General features: G+C 42.0%; 1 protein-coding gene across 1 annotated transcript in view; it reads left to right on the plus strand.

Annotated features, from left to right (window-relative positions):
- The first annotated feature begins 9,965 nt into the window (after window positions 1–9,965).
- Window positions 9,966–22,136, plus strand: part of plxnb2b (plexin b2b) — a 90,980-nt gene continuing 78,809 nt past the window's right edge. Inside the window, 1 exon segment of the mRNA XM_036576542.1 lies at window positions 9,966–10,031. Within this exon segment, the coding sequence (XP_036432435.1) occupies window positions 9,974–10,031 (58 nt within the window). The 5' untranslated portion in view covers window positions 9,966–9,973.

Here is a 22,136-nt window from a genome sequence, read left to right on the forward strand (position 1 = left end):
TTTTGAAGAAATGTCAGGCTTTTTGAGGTCACGCACTCGTGCGTCTGCAGGATTTTGGTTCCCTCTTATGAAGCGACAGCAGCTTGCCGTTCTCTGTGCTGTTTCTGGCAGCTGTCACTTGTGTGATATTGCCCACAAATACAGCAGCGTTCCTTTTAAAACTGTCAGCAGCTACTCTGACACATCTTCACCGTGCAGATACTTTTATATGAGACTTCCTCTCCTCTTCACCAGTCACAGATCTCCGTCTCATTCTCTGTCACTCTCTCTCGTTTTCACTCCCGCTCGCTCACTCCTTGTCATCTTTCTCTCTCCCTAACCCCTCCTCCCCCCTCTCGCTGTGTGAGATGAAATTGGTTTCTCATCCATTAGTAATTTTGAAGCACTGGTTGGCTGTAGTCTGGACTGAGAGCAGTGTCAGAGAAGCTGAAAGTTTCTCATACACACTGTGTAGATTTCTATATGCACAAGATAGTGGAGTAGAGGAAGTGAGTTTAAAGAAAAAAAAAGAAAAAGAAGAAAAATGAGAAAAAGAAAATTGCTTTCTTTTTTCGTATTTAATTTTCTAGACTTTTTTTTTTTTTCGCGCTCCAACACTCAAATTAATTCCGGCAACTTGTCATTTTACATTAGAGCATGAAGTGGACTGGTGGAGGGCTGAGGAAAGCAATCTCGTCTTGTTGCCATGGGAGCGCTTTCTTATTGTGCATTTGGGTAAGGGAGCTGCTGCCAGAACTTCTACCCACCTGTTTCCGGTCTGCTTTCAGGAGGTAAGCAATGCTCCCAGCATGGGTAGAGGCTTGCACATGGAGGCCTTTTGCACACATATGATTTACCAGCCTGATTAAAATATGCATGTTTTGATTGGGGTGGAAATAGGAATTCGAATATGGTCTCCACGGCTTTGATCCTGCTCTGCTCAGAGCGTCTCTGCTGTCCTACGTTGTCCTCTCATCATTTTTCTCATAATTTTTCTCATAATTTTTCATTCGCCCTAGTATGGGATGCACTCATCCTTAAGTAGACTGGTTTCTTGTCAGGCTTATTTCAACAAACTAATCGACCTCCCTTCTGCCTGTCCTACTTTAAAACTTTTATGCGCCAGCACGAGAGAGATATTGGCCTGCACCCCAGCAGTAATCACACTGTTATATATTTATTTTGTTTGTTTTTATCTCTCTGTCTGCCTTATGGTTTATTAGCAACATCTCTGCCCCCGCACGCTCCAAAAAAACCCAAAAACCAATACTCTCCACCATTGTCTGATTGCCCCATCTTCTCTAAACCTCTGATCACCATCTGCCTGTGCATTGCAACTGTTCTGTTAGGGATCCTCCTGGCCCTGCTGTGGATTACTCTAGAGGCCAGCGTGGAGCGGCTGCCTGCTCGCTGCGAATGCACGCACACGTATGCGCACCCACCAGCGCCCATCGCCCCTCTTAATCAAGTCAGGCAAAGACACCTGTGCAAACAGATGTCCACAGGGACGGCTCTTGTTCATCGCTCAGTCGCAGCGCTTGCCCACCCACCTGGGCCCAGCGGGGGTCACAGGAAGCACTCCCAGGGCGAGCCAGGCCTCAGACGGGAAATGAGACGGCTATGGGGATCCTCCATCCTCTCACTCGCATGATTTGTGCTTAATACTCTATTAGCTCGCACGTGCTGCGAAGGGGTTCTGTTGTAGGGATAAAGATTTAGCCCATATGTTTCAGAGCAACAGTGCTGGGATCAGCTTAGCCCTGTCCGTATAATTGCATTCATTAAGATCTTAAAGACAAGACATGATCCTAAATGAGGACGAGATTGATATGTATGACACCAGACTCTCAGCAAGGCCTTGAGTCACAGAAGTGAGTGGTCAGCATTCTCCTCCAAGCGTGTTTAGCTGCTCTACAGCACTGCATTCACATCTCTTGGAGGAATCATATGCTTGCCTTCATACTCTTAGACTGACTGGTGTTGAAAAGGCCTTGATGCACTTGCAACTATCGGCCACCATTTACTGTCTGCGGCTGACCGTTATCCTTAGGTTGTGCTTTAGTCGGCCGTTCTCAGTGCCCATTCGGCCAATTCAGCATACTGAATCGGTGTCAGAGGCCATCAGTGAGAGGGAGCTCTCTGATTGGCTGTTCAGCCTAGTGAATCAGTGCATGAGACGAAAAATGCAAGCAAGGCAAGCATGACACTCTCAAGATGGCACTTTTATTCATCTACTCAGCGTATTCTTTCTGTTAAGTTTCTGCTGTTTCTTTGTTTCTAATCTGAGCCAGGCTACAGTGTTAAAAAAAGTAGATTAACCAGTTTCATTTAACTCAAATACTTTGAATAAACTATTGTTTATTCAAACTAGCTCTTGCTTGTTAGTACATGAAGTCATTTTTTTTTTTAGTTAAACTGGCAAACCAGTTTTCTAGTGCTGTTTGTTTGTCTTTCTGTGATAATGGGTCTTCCGTTTTTCTTTGAATGTGTAGTGCAATTTGCTGTGTTGAAGTGCAACTTTTCACGGAAGACGTGAGGTGACTGAGGGTGACGGAAGCCGATAATCAGTCGGCCTTGGTTGGTGTTAGTTCTCTAGCAGATGGGAATCGGCAGCAGCTAACATTGGACAGATTACAGAGTAAAGTCAGAAAAAAATCTTAAGAGGATTGAGGCACATCATTGAAAAATAAGAGGTACTTCACCTCTCAAAATTAAAAAAAAAAATCCTCCAATTTCAGGTTAAAAAAAGCAGTTCGTTAGTCTTCAGGCACAGCTCTTAAGCTCAATCGTGTGGTGAGAGTGAAATAAAGATGTCGTTGATTGTCAGTATGATGGACATAGCTGTAGTTTGAGTGATGCTGGTGCTTTCCTTTTTAGTACTCCACAGGTGTCGACCATTGTCTCAAAGAGAGAGAGGGGTAGAGGACGAGAAGGAAAATAAGAGATAGGGAGAGGTATTCATTTAACATCTCTAGAAATGTTGAATTGATGTTAATGATGTGCTTGCTGCCATGTGCATTTGTGTGATTGGAACGAGAACTGTCACTACAGAGTGCTGGCTTCTATCAAAGCTAGTTTTAATGACTGCCCTCTACACCTGTGAATGCTTTGTCGCTGGGATGAAACGCCTTGTATTCAGCAATGGTGGAAAGCAAAATGGAATCAACAAATGATTGTTAGAACATTTGATTAAGAAAAACTCAAGCTTTTTGAGCAATTGTGAAATTTTTATATGATTACGTAGGGTTTATGTTACAGCCTTGATTGCAATAGGACCCCTGCAGAGAGAACAGTCACATGCCATACACAGTAGAACCCGAAGACAAACACACACTAATTTTTGTACATTGTATGTGGGGTTAGAGCTGGGCGATATGGCCAAAACCTTATCACGATAAACAAAATTCATATCGTTCGATATCGATACATATCGCGATAAATGTCAAATCATGATTTCTTTCACGTTTGAAGGCTGATTTTGCTCCTGGGTGGTTAATTGTGGTTTTAAACTATCACTTATGGTCCGATCATGACAAACACTCGGCAAACAGTGGAACATTTCACTAAATCTGTGATGGAAGAGTGGGAGAAAGTTTCTGAGCTGTTTTTATCAGCTTGAAAAGCACTGCTGCAATTTTTGTAATAGTCATGATTTAAGAAAGAAAACAGATTATTTTTAGCAGTCTGGTGACGGGCGCTCGGCTATCCCGTTACAAATACTAAACAAGTGGCCAACAACAGTGCTAAACTCTTTAGTTTCTCAACAACGTCAACTCGGTTCGGTAGGTCACTGCCGTCACTCCTACCACATCCATGTCAGAGCAGATCACAGTATTCAGACACCAGCTAGCGACGACTGGGTTTCTCTATGTTATCGTAGTAGTTTAAGGGGTGAACCGCAGTATATCTGACGTTCGCTGTGTAAAAGCATTATCTGCAGTGTGAATCTCTCACACCAGTCACAGAGTCCTCCTTTTAGGTATGTTTAAACTGAAAGCGGTGATTTTGTGTCTTGTTTGATCTACCGTATCATCAGTTCACCGTGTTTTGCCGGAGCGCTGCTTCAAGTTAGCCAGCAGCTAAAAACAGCTAGCCTGGAGAGATAGCGCTCTCCCGCTCTCCAGTGCCTCACAGCTTCCTCAGTTTACTTTCGAACATTAACCCACTTCTTTCTTTCACTTTCGTTGCTCGAGAATGCACTAATACTAAAATATGACGGTTTGGCGCTGTAACACGGCGCTGTAGACGTAATTTAACACCGCTAAAGTTGTTAGGATGCACGGAAAGAGGTGAGTTCACTGTAGGACAGTACAGTTACACCACTGACCTCGTCACTCACACTCGGTCACAGGAGAACAGATCGCCGATAACATCCACTCAAACAGGGACTGTAGAACTCGGCGTTTCGGCCGTTGCTAAGGTATATTTGGCAACCCTTTTTTTACTCGTGGCCCCCTCCCTCTCTAATCAAGTCGAAAAACTCGGAAGTGCGCCCTCTCCTGGCGACAGCAGTGTAGTGTCGCTTTCCTTGCAGTAGAAAGCGCCACCAGGGCTTTCGCTAAAACGTGGAAGTGTGAGAATGGTGTATTATATCGAACATTTATCGAACCTGTCTTATCGCTCTATCGAGGAAAAGTTATATCGCGATACTTATCGTTATCGTTTTATCGCCCAGCCCTATGTGGGGTGTATGAAATCTTCAGTACTTTTAGGTAAGGAACATAATTTTACCATTTTCCTTTGCAGTTATATTTTTAAGTTAAATTCACTCCAGGTATTGTCTTTGTATTTAATTTTAGTATTTTAAAACAGGTTATGAAAACGTACAAATATGTCACTTTCTTCTAGAAACGTAAATGTAGTCTACCTTTAAAAGTTACAATATTGAACCTTAACAACATAGTTGTACCTTTAAGGATATATTTATATTCTTTGTTTCTTTGTATCTCAGTGGACCAAAATCTAACTGTACAGTAACTTTTTTTTTCTGACAGTGTGTGCAAAGTCAGAGACCATTCATTTATTTTGTTTTCAGTCAAAACGGCCATAAAGTAAAAGCTAATTTTTCAGGAGATATTTCTGAGGAGATTACATATAAGACAATTCACTTGTATAAGTAAGGGGGAGGTCAAAGAAAAAACAGTGAAAAACAGGAGTTTCCAAAACTGGAATACAAAATTATTAATAGTTACTGAGAAAATGTCACTGCTAACAACCATGCAAGACCTGGTAGACCAACAAAACTGTCACCATCAGATAAACTGAGCTTTCATCTCTGAGAGAGAGAGGAGAAAATCAAGCTCCACTCTTCCTGCAGATCTGAGAAAATCTACTATTATTTACAGAAGATGACTGCTTCTGTCCATCCTTCCACTGTGAGAAGACAGCTCAGCACTATGAGTCTGAAAGGATGTACAACTGTCATGAAGCTGTTACTGAGAAAAGAACATCATCTACAAATTAGTCAAAACCTAGAGGCTGCTGGTTTTCTCAGAACAATGGACTGACCACCCCAGAGTCCAGACCTCAACATCACCGATTGGATTACTTGGATTGCAAGAGGCAGAAAATGCAACCAACTTCTAAGACTAAACTTTGGAGGTGTGGAAAAATCCCTGCACATTTCTTTATAAAACTGAAAGCAAGTCTCTTGACAAGAATGGAAGATGTATAAAGGCAAAGAGTGGACACACAAAATACTGAACAGTTTTATATTATGCTTAATGTTGAAGGCTTTTGTGTAATTTTCTGTTAAGTATACACTGAAAAATGAATAACTGGTCTCTGGACCGTTTTGCACAGAAGGGTTGCTGACTTTTGCACAGTATTCTGTAAGTATCCAAGGCTAAAATTAGCTTCAGTAACAAGTAACAGTTTTCCTATAAAATCAGAACACACAAACACACTCACTCCTCTCTCTGACCATAATACGTTGTGTTTGCTTTGGAGCCACACCCTGAAAGCAAAGCCAGACTCTGGCAGCGTGTCCATATGAGCTCACGGATGCGTGCGCATGATTCTAGCATCATGATGTTGGCACACTCGCGCCACACCCAGTGGCGTGGTACACACACGCGCACGCACGTTTCCTCATTTGCAATTGATCTGGCTCTTATCTCGTCGGTAATCTGTCTGCTTGTTCTGGCCAGTGCAGGGATTGCCTAATGATCTATTGATCTCAGCATCGACCTCAATCAGCAGCAACAGGACAACAGCACAGAGGCACCCACTGACATTCACACCCAGCTCCAATCTCCCCTCTTCCACATTCTCCACCACTTTATCCTCCTGCCCTCCTCTCCCCTCCTCTGCCTTTCTCCTCTCCCATCTCTGCTATCTCTTTCTCTCTGCTTGCTGATCTCTCCTATTTGCTCTGCTCCACAGAGATTAGACATTACTGTGCTTTTAACATCTGGCTCCAAAGTTATTAATGCAATTGGCTAACTCTGTTAGGCTGACAGAGCTCCAAACCCAGCTCACGTTTTCCTCCTGGCGATGCAGGCCAAACAAGGACATGAGTTTATTACTATGAGTAGTAATCTGAGAGTTGTAACTGTGCACAGTCATGCTAGGCAGTGTTCACCAAGCAGTGAAAAGCAGGCAGTAGAGCTGTTTTTGGGAACAGATTTTGCTACGGAGTGAATAATTGTTTAAGTTAGTGTAAAAAAAAAAGTATAGGGTCCGAAGACAGGTCAGTACTTCTATCCGAGAGAATAGCGCCATCTATTAAACTGTGCTTTTTGGTTGAGTTTGCTCACTTTGCTAACCTTTAATTTCCTCTCCACTGAGTAGTAAGTTTTATAATGTAACTCCTGTTAATACAAAAGGGGAATTTGCTTTGGGTTGGCTGTTCAGAAGTGCTGTCCTGGTATAATTAGAAGCATTTTAGCCAGAACCAACCAGACAGAAAGATGGCAAATTTGATGTCTCTTGTTGGAAATTCTAAAACAATGCAGTCACTTGAGGAGTCAACATGAGGATTGTTTGTTTTGTTTTGTTTGATGATGATGGAGTAGAAATAGTGTAAAGCTCACCTGCAGTTTTCACTGGCTCTGTGTACCAGCATAGTTGACAGATTACATCTCTTAAAATAATCTTTTACAGAAAATGGTAATTAAGCATACACTGATATGGAAATTGTGGGACGAAGCTAATTTCTCATATGTTTCATGTAAATATTTGCTAATGCTGATACATAAATGTTTATAAAATATAGAAATTCTGACTGCATCTGTCTGGATTGAAGCATTATAGAGATTTATTTGTAGAGAGTTATAAATGCAGTAAAACAGGGATATTTCAGTGTTTTAGTCCAGTATCACCTTAACCTTCTGCTTTTCTGGAGTTCAGTAAACACAGTATCAAATATCGCTTTGAAATATCGATCAAATCTAAAAATCTGTCCGAAACAGTTTTTTTAAAAACCAAGGATCTGCCAATACTGATAGGATTGCACTACCATTATGCCTCCAAAATGATAATATTTATGTTATGTTTGACACAAGGTAAGTCGTTCTTAAATACCTCTAGAACCTTAGAAGAACTTAACCACTTTGTATTGTAGTTCCTGTAGTTTCTGAATAACATGCCTTAGAATGTAATAAGCCTGATGTTGAGGGAATCAGGGTTACTAATTTCACATTTTCACTTGAGTGCTTGTACCAGTGAAATTGAAATCGCTTGTATTACTCCTATCACCACATTTCTAAGGGTCTCCAGGCCTGTGCTTGAGAGATGTGTGTAAGTGTGGCTGTGTGTGAGCAGGTAAAGCCTCTCTCCACACCTCCCAATTCTCTGTTGAGTCTGAGGGAGATTCTTTACCAGCAGGAGGAAATGACCTGGTGTCAAAAAGTCTGAAGCTTTATTGGAAACATTTCTGTAGCCTGGTTTCTCAGAAGTCAGTTTGATTACTACTGCTCTCTCTGACCAGAGGGTGGGATGTATTATTGTACTTTTGTACAATAGGGGGTGGGTGTATGTGCTTGAGAGTGTGACCTGTGTAGCTGAACTCACAAACATGAATAAACAAGTTAATGTGAGGATTATTGCTGTTTGTGTGCGTGCTTGCTCGAGTTCAAGTCTACGTCTGAAGGGGCTAGAGTCGGATGCGTCTGTGTATGTGTTAGGGAGAGGAAGATGGACTCATACAGCAAGTCTGGGCACAACTGTTTGATACTGGCAAGAGAAGAAAGCCCTGGCATTCTGGGAACTGCATGAGTAGCTTACGTTATGAAATGTCCAAAATCCCCACCATCTATACAAACACACAGTCAGTGTGGCTCATGCAAGCTACTCTGCAGTTCCAGAGTTTGGCACTGGTAATGCATAGGGCTGCACCTAATGTTTGTTTCTCTAATCAATTGATCTATCAACGATTAGCTGATTAATCGACTATGCCTTCTGCCATTTTCTCCCCCTTTGCCCAGGTCCAGTTCCATCTGTGTGATAAATGATTTCATCTTTTTATGGTGCAACTAAACAACAGAAGCTAACACCAGCACTTCAAGTAATGCAGTCTGTCAGAGTGGCTGTGTATATGTATGATATGAACATTACAATGCATGCACGTCCCCAGCGGTGAAAGCGGCAAGCCGGAAGTCATTTGGTTTCAATGAGAGCCAGTGATGGCAAGTGGCAGGCAGCGTAGCGAGTGTTCAGTGCAATGCGAGTGATCTAAGCGACAAAATGAAGTTTTGTGCAAATGAACAGTGAAATGATGCGACGATAACCAGTACCCAAAGATGTTCTTACGTGTCATGGAACACACTGCATAGACTTTGGTTTCTGTTTCTTCTATTTTACATGAAAATAGAGAAGTTGATTATTGCTGAGGATAGTTCAGAATTATTAAACAACACTATCCCTCCAGAACATTAATGTATAAGCATTGTGCTCATTTGTTAAAAACATTGGCAGAATTTGATGAAATTAAAATAACCCGTTCAGTTTGTGAAAACATTGTTTTTGTTTGAGAGAGATGACTGCTCATTGTTGAAAACAGAACTAATTAAACATTTTCCAATTTAACAATTAGAACATTTTTCTTAATTTCTGTGATGAACATGAAATTGAAATGTTTAGTCTTTAATTGATAGCTTATTAGTAAATGATGGCTATAGGCTAATTGCCTTAATCAGTGCATTGATATTGAAATATGTGGTGAAATATGCTTTGTTGATGCACATGCATTACATGATCTGTTTAGTTAGATTGTGAACAAAGTGAGATTAGGATAGTTCAGCCTACTAGAGATTTCCTGTCAGGTGGAGCATACACTGGGAAAAACTGAGAGAAGTTCAATATTATCAATTTGTCTAATATAATCTATGTAGGCTGACTGCTAATTTGGTTGGTTCCTGTTACTAAAAATGTATGTTGCATGACCAGACAATTTGTTCAGACTTGCTGCCTGCCTACGCTCGATTCGGAATGCCTACCAATGACCGATCACCTGCTGGACGGGCAACAAAGAGCAGTTTAATCACCACTTACTGAGTATTATAGAGCATCACATTTCTGCTGTTTGCTAAAGTCAGTATCATCACTAAATACCTGACTTTGTTGAATTATTGCAGCCCTAGTAAACTGTTCAGTCCACTGATATGTAGTGTACAGTACCTGCTGGCTCTTGGCTGTGTGTTCACTTTGGAACAGCCACATGCATTCAGGAAGGACAACTCTTGGCCAGCAGTTAGAAATGGTGGTAAAGGAAGTTCACCTAAACTTTCTCTCTCTCTCTCTCTCTCTCTCTCTCTCTCTCTCTGTCTCTCTTTCCAGAGTCCATTCCATCTGCAGGCAGATTGGAGGTGGCAGAAAAGGGCCTCCTCATTGCTGAGAGAACAGACGCCGCTGCAATTAAACCTGACACCACCGTTTAGAGCCTTACACATACTCCTGTGAGGGCCTACTGGCAAGCTGCACTCAACTCACATGGGTACACAGAGAGAGCGAGAGAGTGGGAGGGAGAAGGAGAGAGAAAGAGGAAGGGGGCTGGATGGATGGATGGATGGATGGATGGATGAATGAGATAGAGAGAAATGCCCCAGAGCACAGTAAGAGGCTAGTGTTTTCAAACATGCCACAGCACAGCTGACCTCAGCCTTGCACTGACAGCACCAGCTACACTCAGACACACTCTCAGATCGTGTGTGTGTGTGTGTGTGTGTATATGTGTGTGTGCGTGTGAGCAGCAAGAATGTGTGCTTTTTCTACATTTTACATTCATTGACGCTTGAATGTGTTTGAGAGAGAGAGGAACTAAGAGTGACAGAGTCAGAGTCAGTTTGTGTGTATGGTTGTGCTTTAAGCTTGTATAATAGGGAACAGATACCATGCATGTCAATTTCATGGAAAACTTCTCTGAAATAAGAGACTGTCCTCAGAAGCAGAAGACATTTAACAGAAGATTACCCAGAAACCTCAACAACTGAATATATTATTGGTCAGTATGTAGTGGATTCACACTTTCCCTTTATTACACCTTGCCTTCTTTTCAGGACACTTGCTCTCAGTTTTTCAAAGAAATCTGCAGGGATATTTTTACTTGTTCCGTGAACGTCCAAAGTTCAGTCTTTTGCTGAAGTTGGTTGCATTTTCTGCTACTCATGGTCCAAGTAATCCCAAACACATTCACTGACTCATCAGTCTATAAAACCTTACTCCACATGTCTTTTGCCTGTCTCAGTACATACATGCTTTCAGTTTCATCCTTTCAAGCTTTGAGTTCAGTTTATCTGATGGTGACAGTGTTGGTGGTCTACCAGGTCTTGCACGGTTGTTAGGTGTCCCATTTTCTCTGTATCTTTTCAATTTTTACCCGGTTTTCTTCCCAATTTAGTCTTTGCCAATTCCACCCGCTAGTTAGGACTCCCCCAATCGCACACGACGCTATCAACGCTAGGAGGGCGAGGCTAACACAGGCTTCCTCCGAGACCTGTGAAACCAGCCACCGCATCTTTTCGAGCTGCCGCTCACGCAACGTCTTTGGACAGCTGAACGCGCTCGGAGGAAAGCGCCAACCGCCAGATCTGTTACGTCAGCTAACAGATGCCTGCGCTGACTAGCATCGCGCTTAGTGAGTGATGGGGGGAGAAAGGCAGCCATCCCACCCACCCAGAGAGAGCGAGGCCAATTGTGCTCTCTTGGACTCCCGGCTACGGATGGCTGTAGCATCACCAGGGATCGAACTCGCGATCTCCTGATGATAGGGCCAACGCTTAGACGGTTGCGCCACTCGGGAGCCCCTTTCTCTGTATCTTTTAATCATTTTATGGAAACTCCTATACTTATTTTCTTTTGACTTTCTTCTTACGTATGCAGGTGGAATATCTTACATTTAATCTCATCAGAAATATCTACTTCAGCCATTTTAGATGGGCATGAGAAAGAAATCCGCAGGGTAGTTAAGGTGAGTTTGAGTAGTTGCTTGCGTGAATGTTAGGATCTTGTTGAAGAGGAACGTACAGTATCAGCTTTGGGAGCAGCTTTTTTGAGAGGAGCTGAACTGTTTTGAAGATCAGACTGATAGAGTTAAAGTGGACGTACACAAAAGTAAAGAGTGAACAATTTAAATACTGGTTTGATATTAAACTTAGTGTTGGAGGTCCCCACCGCTTGTACTTAATGACCTCGAAATTGCTAGAAATTAAAGAATCAAAAGGGTGGTCTTTGACTTTTGCACAGTAGTGCATATTTATTGTTGAGCCTACTGCAGTTTAGCCCACTCACACTGAAGTTAAGAAGAGTGTTTCAGCCCAGACTGTTTTTTGAATGAGGCACAATACAGGACAGCCAAACAGAACAGAGATCATTTGCATATCTCACTCTTGAAAGCAGCAAAACAGAAACAGCTTGCTTAAGAAATAAATATATGTTGGAAAATGATCATGTTGGACTGTTTTTAGCACATGAACGTCCCAGGAATGGACCTCACAGAGAAAAAAGAGAAGACTTCCATTCTTTCTGGAAAGAGCTATGAAAAGTCATCTGTGATGCTAAAGATGGATGAAATCGAAAGAGAAAGAAGCGAGGGAATGTACGGGAGTCACTGAATGAGAGTGCGCGTTGGCGACTGTGGCAGATTACTGTTTGTGAGCGTTGTGGGGGTGTGTGTTACGGTTGTGATTTGTGCGTGTGTAATAGGGTGGAGATTCTATGGATGACTCTAAGTCTTTATTAGGAACTGCTCACAGTAAAAGACTTGTGAAAAGAACTGTAGGCTTTTACTACGATTATGAAAAGCCATCTGTGATGGCAGAGATGCTGATCTAAACTCATAGTTGTTCCCGCCTTTTATGGTGTATTTGTGTGATATCAATGTGCAGAGATCATTGCAGTTTGGAAAGCAATCTCTCTTTTTCTCTCTCTTCCAATCCCTCCTGATGGGTTTTACAAGCTGCCAATAATTCGTTGCCATTGCAAGAAGCTGCAGCCCACTCCCCCCCTTTCTCTCCCTAATACTAAAAATAATTTAGTGGCATCGGGAGAGGAAGCCGTTTTATCCCTAAATCTGAGCTGATGGGGGCTGGGGGGTTGGCATGGGGTGTATCGTATGGAATTAGACTGTGACAATCTCAGGGCCTATCTCAGTTCAGCAAAACACTGCTGTAATGCAATCACCCCACCCCCTACACTACTGCTAAAGCAGCTGCATTTTGGTGGCTTTAGTGCACTGTATGAAAACCTCACCATGAACCTGACGTCCTTCAGCCTGCAAATGCTCGACATCACACAGCAGCTTCAATGCCAGGCGCGAGATGCACTTTCTGAACGTGATGCAAATAACCTGTGACTGCGTTCAAACCCCACTGCGATCAATCACAAACACATCACATTCTGGCACCCTCTTCGCACGCTGTTCTATCAGTCAACACAGCAGATGATAACTTCATGTCGTTATGATTTATTCGTTTACGGTGACACTCCGTTTGGACGGTAATGATCGCCACCGTGCCCAGCAGGGACTTTATTGTTGACGTGACAGCGACAAGCTATTAGGAACATGACCAGAGGGCCCCATGCGCGGGCCTAGATTGAAACGAAGGAAAACAGAGGCTGTTAATTTCAATAAAGCCTGTGTGTGTGTATTGTGTATATATGTGTGTGTGAGAGAGAGAGGAGAGGATGCAGGCAGCAAATGAGACGGGCAATGAGGGAGTGGATTAGGGCCAGTTGGACCGTGTGATCACACGTGTTTTGGGGGAGGGTGTTAGGAAGAAGGTGCTGAAGTGGTGAGAGAAAAGGTGGAAAAGAGGTGATGGAGTGGGGAGGGATGAGAAAAATACTTCAAGTGTCACACATTTTTCTGATAAAGTGAGACAACGCTTCTAGGATCCCATTTGTTTCATAATATCAGTTACTGGTACATTTAGACTCCATTTAGAGACCTCTCTGCTTGGTTCAAACAGGTCTAGGTTTGTTGAAATGTCCTAGCTTGGCCAGCTTTCAACTACAAACTAATTTTGTAGCATGATTTCTTACAAATGCCACAAGTTGAGTAAATAGCAGCCAGTGATTATGCAATCTCAAAAATGCTTCTGCTTGAGTTTTATCTTATCAACAATGACGACAGACTCTACAAGCAAAAGCTCCATTACTGGTGTAATCTTGCATGTAGCTTCTTTAAAAGGCAAATGAGATAAGTGGGCTGGAAAATGTTTTTTGTGTATTTAGCCATCTGACATTTTTTTTTATTATTATTAGTCCTGTATTTCAGAAGCTGCTTTAGCTGCTGTGGCTAACCACAAGTGTTCTTGCAAAACTTCTTATCCAGCCCAGATTTCTAAATTACATATATGCATTAAATTTGTGCTCACAAGGATCTTAAGTTAGCAGAATTTTCTGCTTAATGAAATCAAAAGATAAGAAATGAAACTTTACTAATCATTTGTCTGTCATTTGAGTGGAGTGGTTGAATTCTTCAGATCACTGTAACGCGAGCTTATCTTGCAAATGTGGGTGGGTGGAGGGCTTCACAGAAAGCAGCTGTAGGCACAGACTGGTGTACATCAGGCTTCACAATGAAATACGTGTTGCCATTCTGGAGCTGGAAGAATCCCCCTCATCTCTATTGTCGTTAAGGCACACGAGCATGAAGATTCAGGAGAGCAGGACACTGATGAAGAAAAGCTCAGCAGACGTAATGAATCATTCTAATTGTCTACAAACAATATATAAAGTGGGCATTAATTATAGCAGCCGGAAATCCATGGCAGCGAGCGAGGAGTGTGGGCTGGGAGAGGGATTATGGAGGCCCAGTGTGGGCTCTGAGCCCCTCGCAGTTCGTTTGGTTTTTCTGTTTTTTGGTTTCCTGGTGTGCCTTAAGTGTCATGGAGTGATTCCACAGCTCTCTAGCTGCTCCAGCACTGCCTCTACATCACTTGGTTTGGAGGTTCCCTTTAGTGTTTGATGATCATTGTAAATCAACATTATTGATGAGTAAGGAACATTTATATGGATGTTAACATTCTGTTCCATAAAATGGAGCCATACCTGTTGTCGTGTCCCTTGTTGTCTTTAATTCTGTTTTTACGCATGGTGTCCAAGACGTGACTGGTAACTGCAACATGTGTTATTTGCTGCGTGTATGGGTGGGTGATAAGACAATATTGTGTTGCATTGTATTGTTATAGCTTATGTTGCATTAGACCACAATAAACCTTTCTGAGCATTGTGGATATTAGTACTTGCACAACACTAAACAGCTGCATGTTTTAGTAAAAAAGAGAGCCTAATTGATCTTGTTTATTTAGATGTAAGGCAGTGCAGTATGCAAAATATCAAATAAAAATCATTGATAGTATTTTTAAAAGTGCCACTATTAGAGGCATTCTGTCTGTTCCAAACAGAGATGGAGACTCAAGTCACATGTTGACTGACTCACAGCTTTACTCAGAATTACTTTTAAATGACTCGTGACACAAAGGGAAATTTAAGTCTGAGAGAAAAAAAAATTGTACCTCCAGCCTTAATGCGGTGAATGAATAAAACCTTCCACTTCCTGTCTTCCATACGGCCTTAGAGAACAAGTCTTTTATTACAAAAAACCTTTAGTGTGATGGATAAAACGAAACACTACATGCAATAAACGTAAAGTTTAAGAAAAAGAGGCACAACAACTTGACACTGTTGGCTTGGATGAAGTTTGTACAGCAAGTATGCTAAAATGAGACTGAACTAAAATTATATATTACACTTGGACTTGCACCCCAGATACTCAAGACTAGACTCAGACTTGCACCACAGAGACTCGAGTCTAAACTTGCACTTGTTGCGTCACAGAGATTTGAGACTAGTGTCAGACCACAGAGACTCGACTACTCCCAGACTTGAACCACAGAGACTCGAGAGTGATCTCAGATTCGAACCACAGAGACTCAATGACTAGACTCAGACTTGCACCACAGAGGCTCGAGACTAGTCTTGGATTACTCGTGAGTAGACTCAGACTTGCATTACAGAGACTTGAAGCTAGACTTGGACCATAGAGACTGGTGAGTAGCCTCAGACTTGCATGAATCAGCTTGTGAATATCTCTGCTTCTAACTTATCAAACCAAAATTATGATATTTATTGTCTATCATAAAAATGTATACACGTGTCTAGATTGTTTAGAAATAACAATTCCAAATATATAAAAACTAAATAATTAGCTTATACCCTGATATATCTAACATTACATTTTTTTTTTTTATATTGCCATTTTTTTTTTTGCCCCCACCCAGAATCCCCCACTTTTTTCTCCGGTGTCAGTGTGTGCTGCTGTGTGTGCTCTGGTGGGTGTGTGCCTGCCTGGGGCAAACTAGAGTCAGCCCAATGGGACTGATGAGGAAAAGACTGTCTGGTAGCCTCTCTCTCGCTCTCTCTTTCTCTCTCTCTCTCTTTCTCTCTCTCTCTCTCTCTCTCTCTCTCTCTCTCTATTCATCATGGCTGTGTTGCCGTGTTGGTGCTGGCCCTCAGCTGGAAAAACGTGCACAGCGTGCTGAAAGCTGCACCACAGGGGGTCACACACGCGCACACACAGGCTCACCGCTCTTATATGTTTGGGTTTATAGTAGCCTGAGGCCAAAGTGACACCTCATTTACATGTGCTGGAGTAGCTATGAGATACCACACCCTTCTCGCACTCTCTCTCACACTTTCTCTCTTTTTCTTCCTCTTTCTCTCGCTCTTTATCTTATTCTCTCTCTCTCTCCCCATTTTTCTCTTTATCTTAGTGAACTGGACACCTACAGTGTGTGTGAGTGCACAGGTGGCCACATTCACGTGTTGCCTAAAAGTGTGGGGCTAATTGTGACAATTCAGCTGAACACAAGTGCTGTTTGTGTACCATGATGCAGGCTCTCAACGGTTAATGGCTGTAGAAGAACAGTCCAGCCCCACTTTACAGTCAATTTTCAAACCTCAACCTTTGTCAACAAGTGCGCTCTCTCTCTCTCTCTCTCTCTCTCTCTCTCTCACACACACACACTGTCTTTCTCTCTCACACACACACTGTCTTTCTCTCTCTCCCCCCATTTCTTTCTCTCTTTCTCTTTCTGTCCTTCCCCCTCATTCTTCCTCTCTGTGTGATCCCTCTTCAAAAGCCTTTAGCTGGAGCAGCTGTTTATCTAGCTGCCCCGATTCAGATGGCAGATCTTTCTTCTCACACAGAGAGCCAACCTGTTCCCTCAGCATTCCCAGCCTCTGCGTGCTTGTTGTTTTCTTTTATAGGGTTCTGTATACGCGGGTTTCATTTTCATGGCTTTTCAGGGCAAAAAACAGGACTTACTTATAATGTTGAGGCTAATAGCAACATTGTCCTGTGGCTTCAAACTGAAAGGGCAAAACCATTTCCTTTTGGTTACTAAGGTAGAGGTTAGCAGTGGCTGCCTTTACATCGTTTCTGTTCTTTCATAAAGCTTGACAGACGCTCACGAAGCTACACAAATGTTTTCTAGCAGTTTTAATATTGTTTTGTTGTAGCTTGCTGTGGGAGATAGACCAGTATAAAAGGTGAATGATGTTGTATAACGATGCCTTATGGTGGATTTTGGCATACCGTGGCTACCGTGATGAGCTCAAAAACGGTGAACCACAGTCAGCACCTCAAAACATAAGCTTGAACAGCTCAAATAATTTTTTATGAACTCAACAAAAGGCATTTTAAACCAGAAGCGGGAACTACACCAGGTGCCACTTACAGAAGTCAGTGCTGCCTTTTGTACCAGCTCAGCACAACAAGCAGCACAGCAGTGCAGTATTTGGCACATGCGTAAGGTCTGTTTTCTGTCGCTTGCCACGTGCTGGCAAAACGTTTTGCATTGCCAGCTGTACTGCATTGGTGCAGATTATTCCTTCACAAGGAGTTCTTTAATCACTCTTTGTTGGCCAAAAAAAGATAAAACATTACCTGTTGTGCAAGATGAGGAAGAATGAACCAGCTTGTAAAACCCATCCAACAGGCAGAGCAGTAAACTTGGCGAACGTTAAATACCAACAGTGAAATATTGGTTTGGACAAACTACAAAGTGCCAAATCAAATTGAGAATGACTGATTAGGTAAAAACAAACAGGAGGAGAGGTTGTAGAAGAACTGGTTCCATAAAAGGGAGCTAAGGAAGCTACTAGAGTACCTGGTTGTATTTACATAATGAAGAAGGAACCTCACTTATCAACTTTAAAGTGCTCTTAAAAATTATATAAATAGTAATATTAATAAGAAGAAAAAGAATAAAAAGAAGAAGAAAATGAGAATTACAGCAGTAATTATTATTTTGTTGCTTAATATTATTATTTTTATTTTTTTTATTTATTTGTTTGGAGATCTCACAGCAGGAATGGCCTGGGTTTGGTTCCCTGGCCGGGTACTCTGATTTCCTCCCACAGTCCAAAGACATGCAGTCAGGATGATTGGCTGCGATGGACTGGCGACCTGTCTAGAGTGTTTCCTGCCTTCCGCCCAATGACCACTGGGATAGGCTCCAGCTCCCCCCGTGACCCAGAACAATAAGTGGTTTAGAAAATGTGTGTATGTGTTTGGAGATTGTGATAGTTATTGTCAAAACAGTGGAAAATAGTGTGATATATATTTGCACTCATTTTCCACATCCCTAGTTCTAGCTGTATAAATTCATTTGTGGTGTGTTTTCAAGGCTACATTTGCTTTGCTGTGTCATTTTTATATCGTCATTTTAATGCTTATCATAATAGAGCAGACTAACAACGCAAATCAAGTGCTGGCTCAAGCAACTACTCAAACAGCTGTCTTGTTAATGCTAGCTGGATAGCTAACTATCTAGTTAATTGATTACCAGCAACAGGCAACATTATTATAAGAGCTCATGGAGGACGTCTGGCAGAGATTTCCAACCAGACTCCACTAAGGCTACTATGAAGCACAGAAGTGGAAATGTTTGGGGCTGTTTCTGCTTCCGTGGTGTCAGTAAGCTTGTGTTCACTGATAAGATCATGAACTCTGAAGCGTACCAGTACATTTTGGTTGCAAACTTCCAGAGTTCTGCAAAGAAATTACTCAAACAGTAACAATCTGAAACCAGCTGGCTTTTGCACGAATACTTTGCCAAGAGGAAAATTACTGTCTTGGAATGGTCTGTTTAAAATAAATGGCACTTGATTGAACATTTTGTTTTCTAGCACAATAAACTAAACACATTTTAATATATGGCACAAATCTTTGGGGACCACTGTATAATTACTTGTCCTCACATTGTATAAAAACCTACCTCTGTGTGTGTGAAAGTTTACACTCTCCTGTTTAGGAGATGTACTTCGTCCTCATGCTTTCATCAGCCAGAGCCGTTAATAATGACTGGACATTAATGATTGCGAATGTTGCAGCTCCTCTTTTTCTTGCACTGTATCAGAGCATCACATCTCCACACCTTCTGCTTTGTGGCCCATCTGCTTTTGTGAGGTGTGTGCGATTGGACACAGATGTTGAGAGGTGTCAAAGCTATTAGCACTCGGGCGGCAGCTCTGAGAAATGAGATAGACGAACATAGTCTGGTGTTTTATTTTTTTCTGCTCACTACTACACTGATGAGTCTACCACTCACCACAGAGTGTCTCTTGCAGCAGGCCATTGTGAAACTTTGGGTGGGCCAGAGTAAAAGAAAGTCAGTTCTTCCTGAACTGGGGAAGTGAATGAGCGAGAACGTTAACTTTGGAAGAGAGGGTTAAGGAGTTGCATGAACTTGTTGGAGTTTGTTTGGCTTTTTGGAACGTTAATGGGATTAAGAGGGAAAGTTCTAGAGAATCTTGCTCTAATCCACATGCCCCTTGATCAAAGCTCTCTGATGACTTCTTAGTGTCCAACTCGTTCTTCTCGGCTCGCTTTCACTGTTTTACAGCATTGCAGACTTTTCTGATTAAAGATTGCTCCTCAGCAAAGGTTTGGGGGATACTGAGGAGAAGGAAGGGCCACACAAGACAGAGACAGGGATGGCAGGAGAAGGCGAGTAAAGACATGGAGAAAAACTACTGCTACTACTACTACTGCTGACCATAGGTGGAAAAGCTATTGGAGTTTAAATTATGTGGTACCTGGGCTAAAAGTGCAGGTCTAAGCGTGCCTTTAAACACTGGAGTGGAGCTGAAAGCCTCAGCCACTAATCTTATTTCCAACACCTCTTACTGCCTTTGAGCCTATTTTACCTAGACTTAAAGGGCCATTTTATTCCCCTGTAACTCGTGTGGTGGTCTTTGAGGGGGATTGGATAGCTTGTTGCTTGAGCCACATAGACAAGAAGCAAGTTGACATCTTTTCACTTTGTGATAATACCATGTGGATTGTCCTGTTGAGAAAACTTAATTCATGAAATGGCTCATCATTTTTTATGTCTCTGCTTTGATGCCAGAGGCTAGCAGGAATGTGTTAGGAAACGTTTTAAGCTCTTAAGTTTCATTCAGGGTTCTGCCTTGTGAACAGAGCAGTAGCTGTGGAAAACTTCCTTTTACCAAATAAGCTTTGGTTCTTATCTCCCATCCCGTAGAATGGTCGGAAGCTTTTGTGACATTTTGAACAGTTGACTTTTTTTCCTTGATCACCGGAATTTGAAGTCTGAGATTTAAACTCTCTGTGACACATATATTTTAAATGTTGCTGTTATTTCAACCATGTAAGTTAGATTTGAATGCCTTCACTGCTAAATTCATCGCTTCCTCATGCCATCTTACAGAATGAAACAAGTTGTAGCAAGCTTATCTCCATTGTGCGTACTCCAAGATCCTGTATCTAACCACACAGTTTGGAAAGGGACTAGTTTTAATACTGGGTTGCGAAAGCATCCAAGCAGACCAGCATTCCATTGCAGTCGAGACATGCCCTCAGCAAGCCTGGAATGCATTAGCCGGTCACAGATGAGAGAGGCGAACCGTTAGTGCCTGCATCAAATGTTATGCACTCTGCTGAAAAGTATGGTTAGATACCAGTTACTTTCATTGTGGTACAACTCTATAACAGGTTTCACCGGTTTGGTCAGGAATTGTCTGGATGAGAGCAGGTCTGATGGCGCAATTTCATGGGATGATAAAATACAAGTGGGGATGGATGGAACAAGGTGTTGCGCGAGTGAAAGCATTCAACCTGCGGCCTGCAACCTGATGGAAAAAGAAGAGAGGAGGCAGGGAGGTGCTGTCACTCTGAAAAGCTGACAGCTTTTTAATGTGTCTCAGGGACAGCATGGAAGCCAGCCTGAGTGGTAGAGTGAAAACGGTCATTGTGCCATCAGAACTGACAGTGGGCCCAAAAAACCTGAGTAGGGAAAACATTGTGTTTGTGAAAAAAGATAACGCGCATGGCTGTGAGGGCAGCGTTCCAGAGCAGATCAGCTGTGCTAGCCGCAGCCCTCTATTAATCAATGAGGGACAGAGGAGAAGTATTGCCAAACAGATCAATGAAAGAGAAACACTGCCAAATGCAACTTAAGCTGTGACTGAAAGCATTAGTTTGAGGAGCAGTTTAAGGCAAAGCTCTTTACGGCTTGAATAATAACCATCTCTCTCTCTCATTCTCTTTCTCTCTCACTCTCGCTCTCTCTCTTGCTCTCTCTCTCTCTCTCTCTCTCTCTCGCTCTCTCTCTCACTCTCCCCCCCACCACACTTGTTGTTTACTAAAGTACAGAAGATTAATTCTCCAATCTGGACATGAACTTCACATCAACTCTTAAACTACAGCTTTCCTAAGCACTCTACGTTCTATCCCTAATCACCATTGCACTAAATCTAAGTCAGACTTGTCATATACCCCTCAGCGATTTAGCATGAGTCAGTTTTGCAGTTGACCTCCAATCATGGTCTGAAAGACATGAGTTTGAGCAACTAAAATACACTAAAATGGAGGAAATCTCATTTTAAAATGTCATACATTTCCTCCAAAAAACCTTCAAAGCAGTGATTTTTAATGAAGGTGCACGCATTGCCACCGATATTCAGTGTCGACCTGCTGCTGTTTAGGGATTTTCAGCACTGCTCAATTTCTTTAAGTGCCACAGAGAGCGCCTTTCAGCATCTTTCTATTACTGCATTAAATTAAACCTAGAACAAAACCGCAAGAATCAATGGTAACTGACATTCGGCTTGAAAAGGCCAGTCTCAAATCTTTAAAGGGCTCGTATCATGGAAAAACGACTTTGCCTTGCTTTTTAAATAAATTAGTGAAATTAAGTTGAAGTAAAGCTGTTTTATGAGGTTAAAATATAAGGAAAAGATAAGCAGACAAATTGTATTTTGCCTCAGCTGACACTCCTAGCCTAGTCTTTTGTTTCACTTCATGTCTTGTAATTCAAAAATAAAGTCTTTTCTGAAGAGTTTGTAAGTTGGTACTAAATGTGATAAATTCACTAAACAGTTATGCATTTTTTATTTCATTAAATCTGTACGAGTATAAAATGAGCTTTGACTTATTGCTACTCTCACTGTGACACATTCTGTGTCATACATTTATGCATTTATGTGCTGTGCTTTGTGCTATCTGCTACATGACATCAGAAGTCAGTTATCACAAGCAATAACTAAAGCATTCCTTAATATGATTTGAATTATTTCTCACTCAAATCTCATTTAAACGAGAAAGGCTAAGTGCAGAAAGTGTGAATTCTCTCTCTTTTTTTAGCACATGGTTTGAGTGTGATTAAGTTGTTATAGTGCGTAGTCTTGTT

The sequence above is a fragment of the Colossoma macropomum genome, unplaced genomic scaffold (genome assembly GCF_904425465.1).
Source record: "Colossoma macropomum unplaced genomic scaffold, Colossoma_macropomum, whole genome shotgun sequence".
NCBI lineage: Eukaryota > Metazoa > Chordata > Actinopteri > Characiformes > Serrasalmidae > Colossoma > Colossoma macropomum.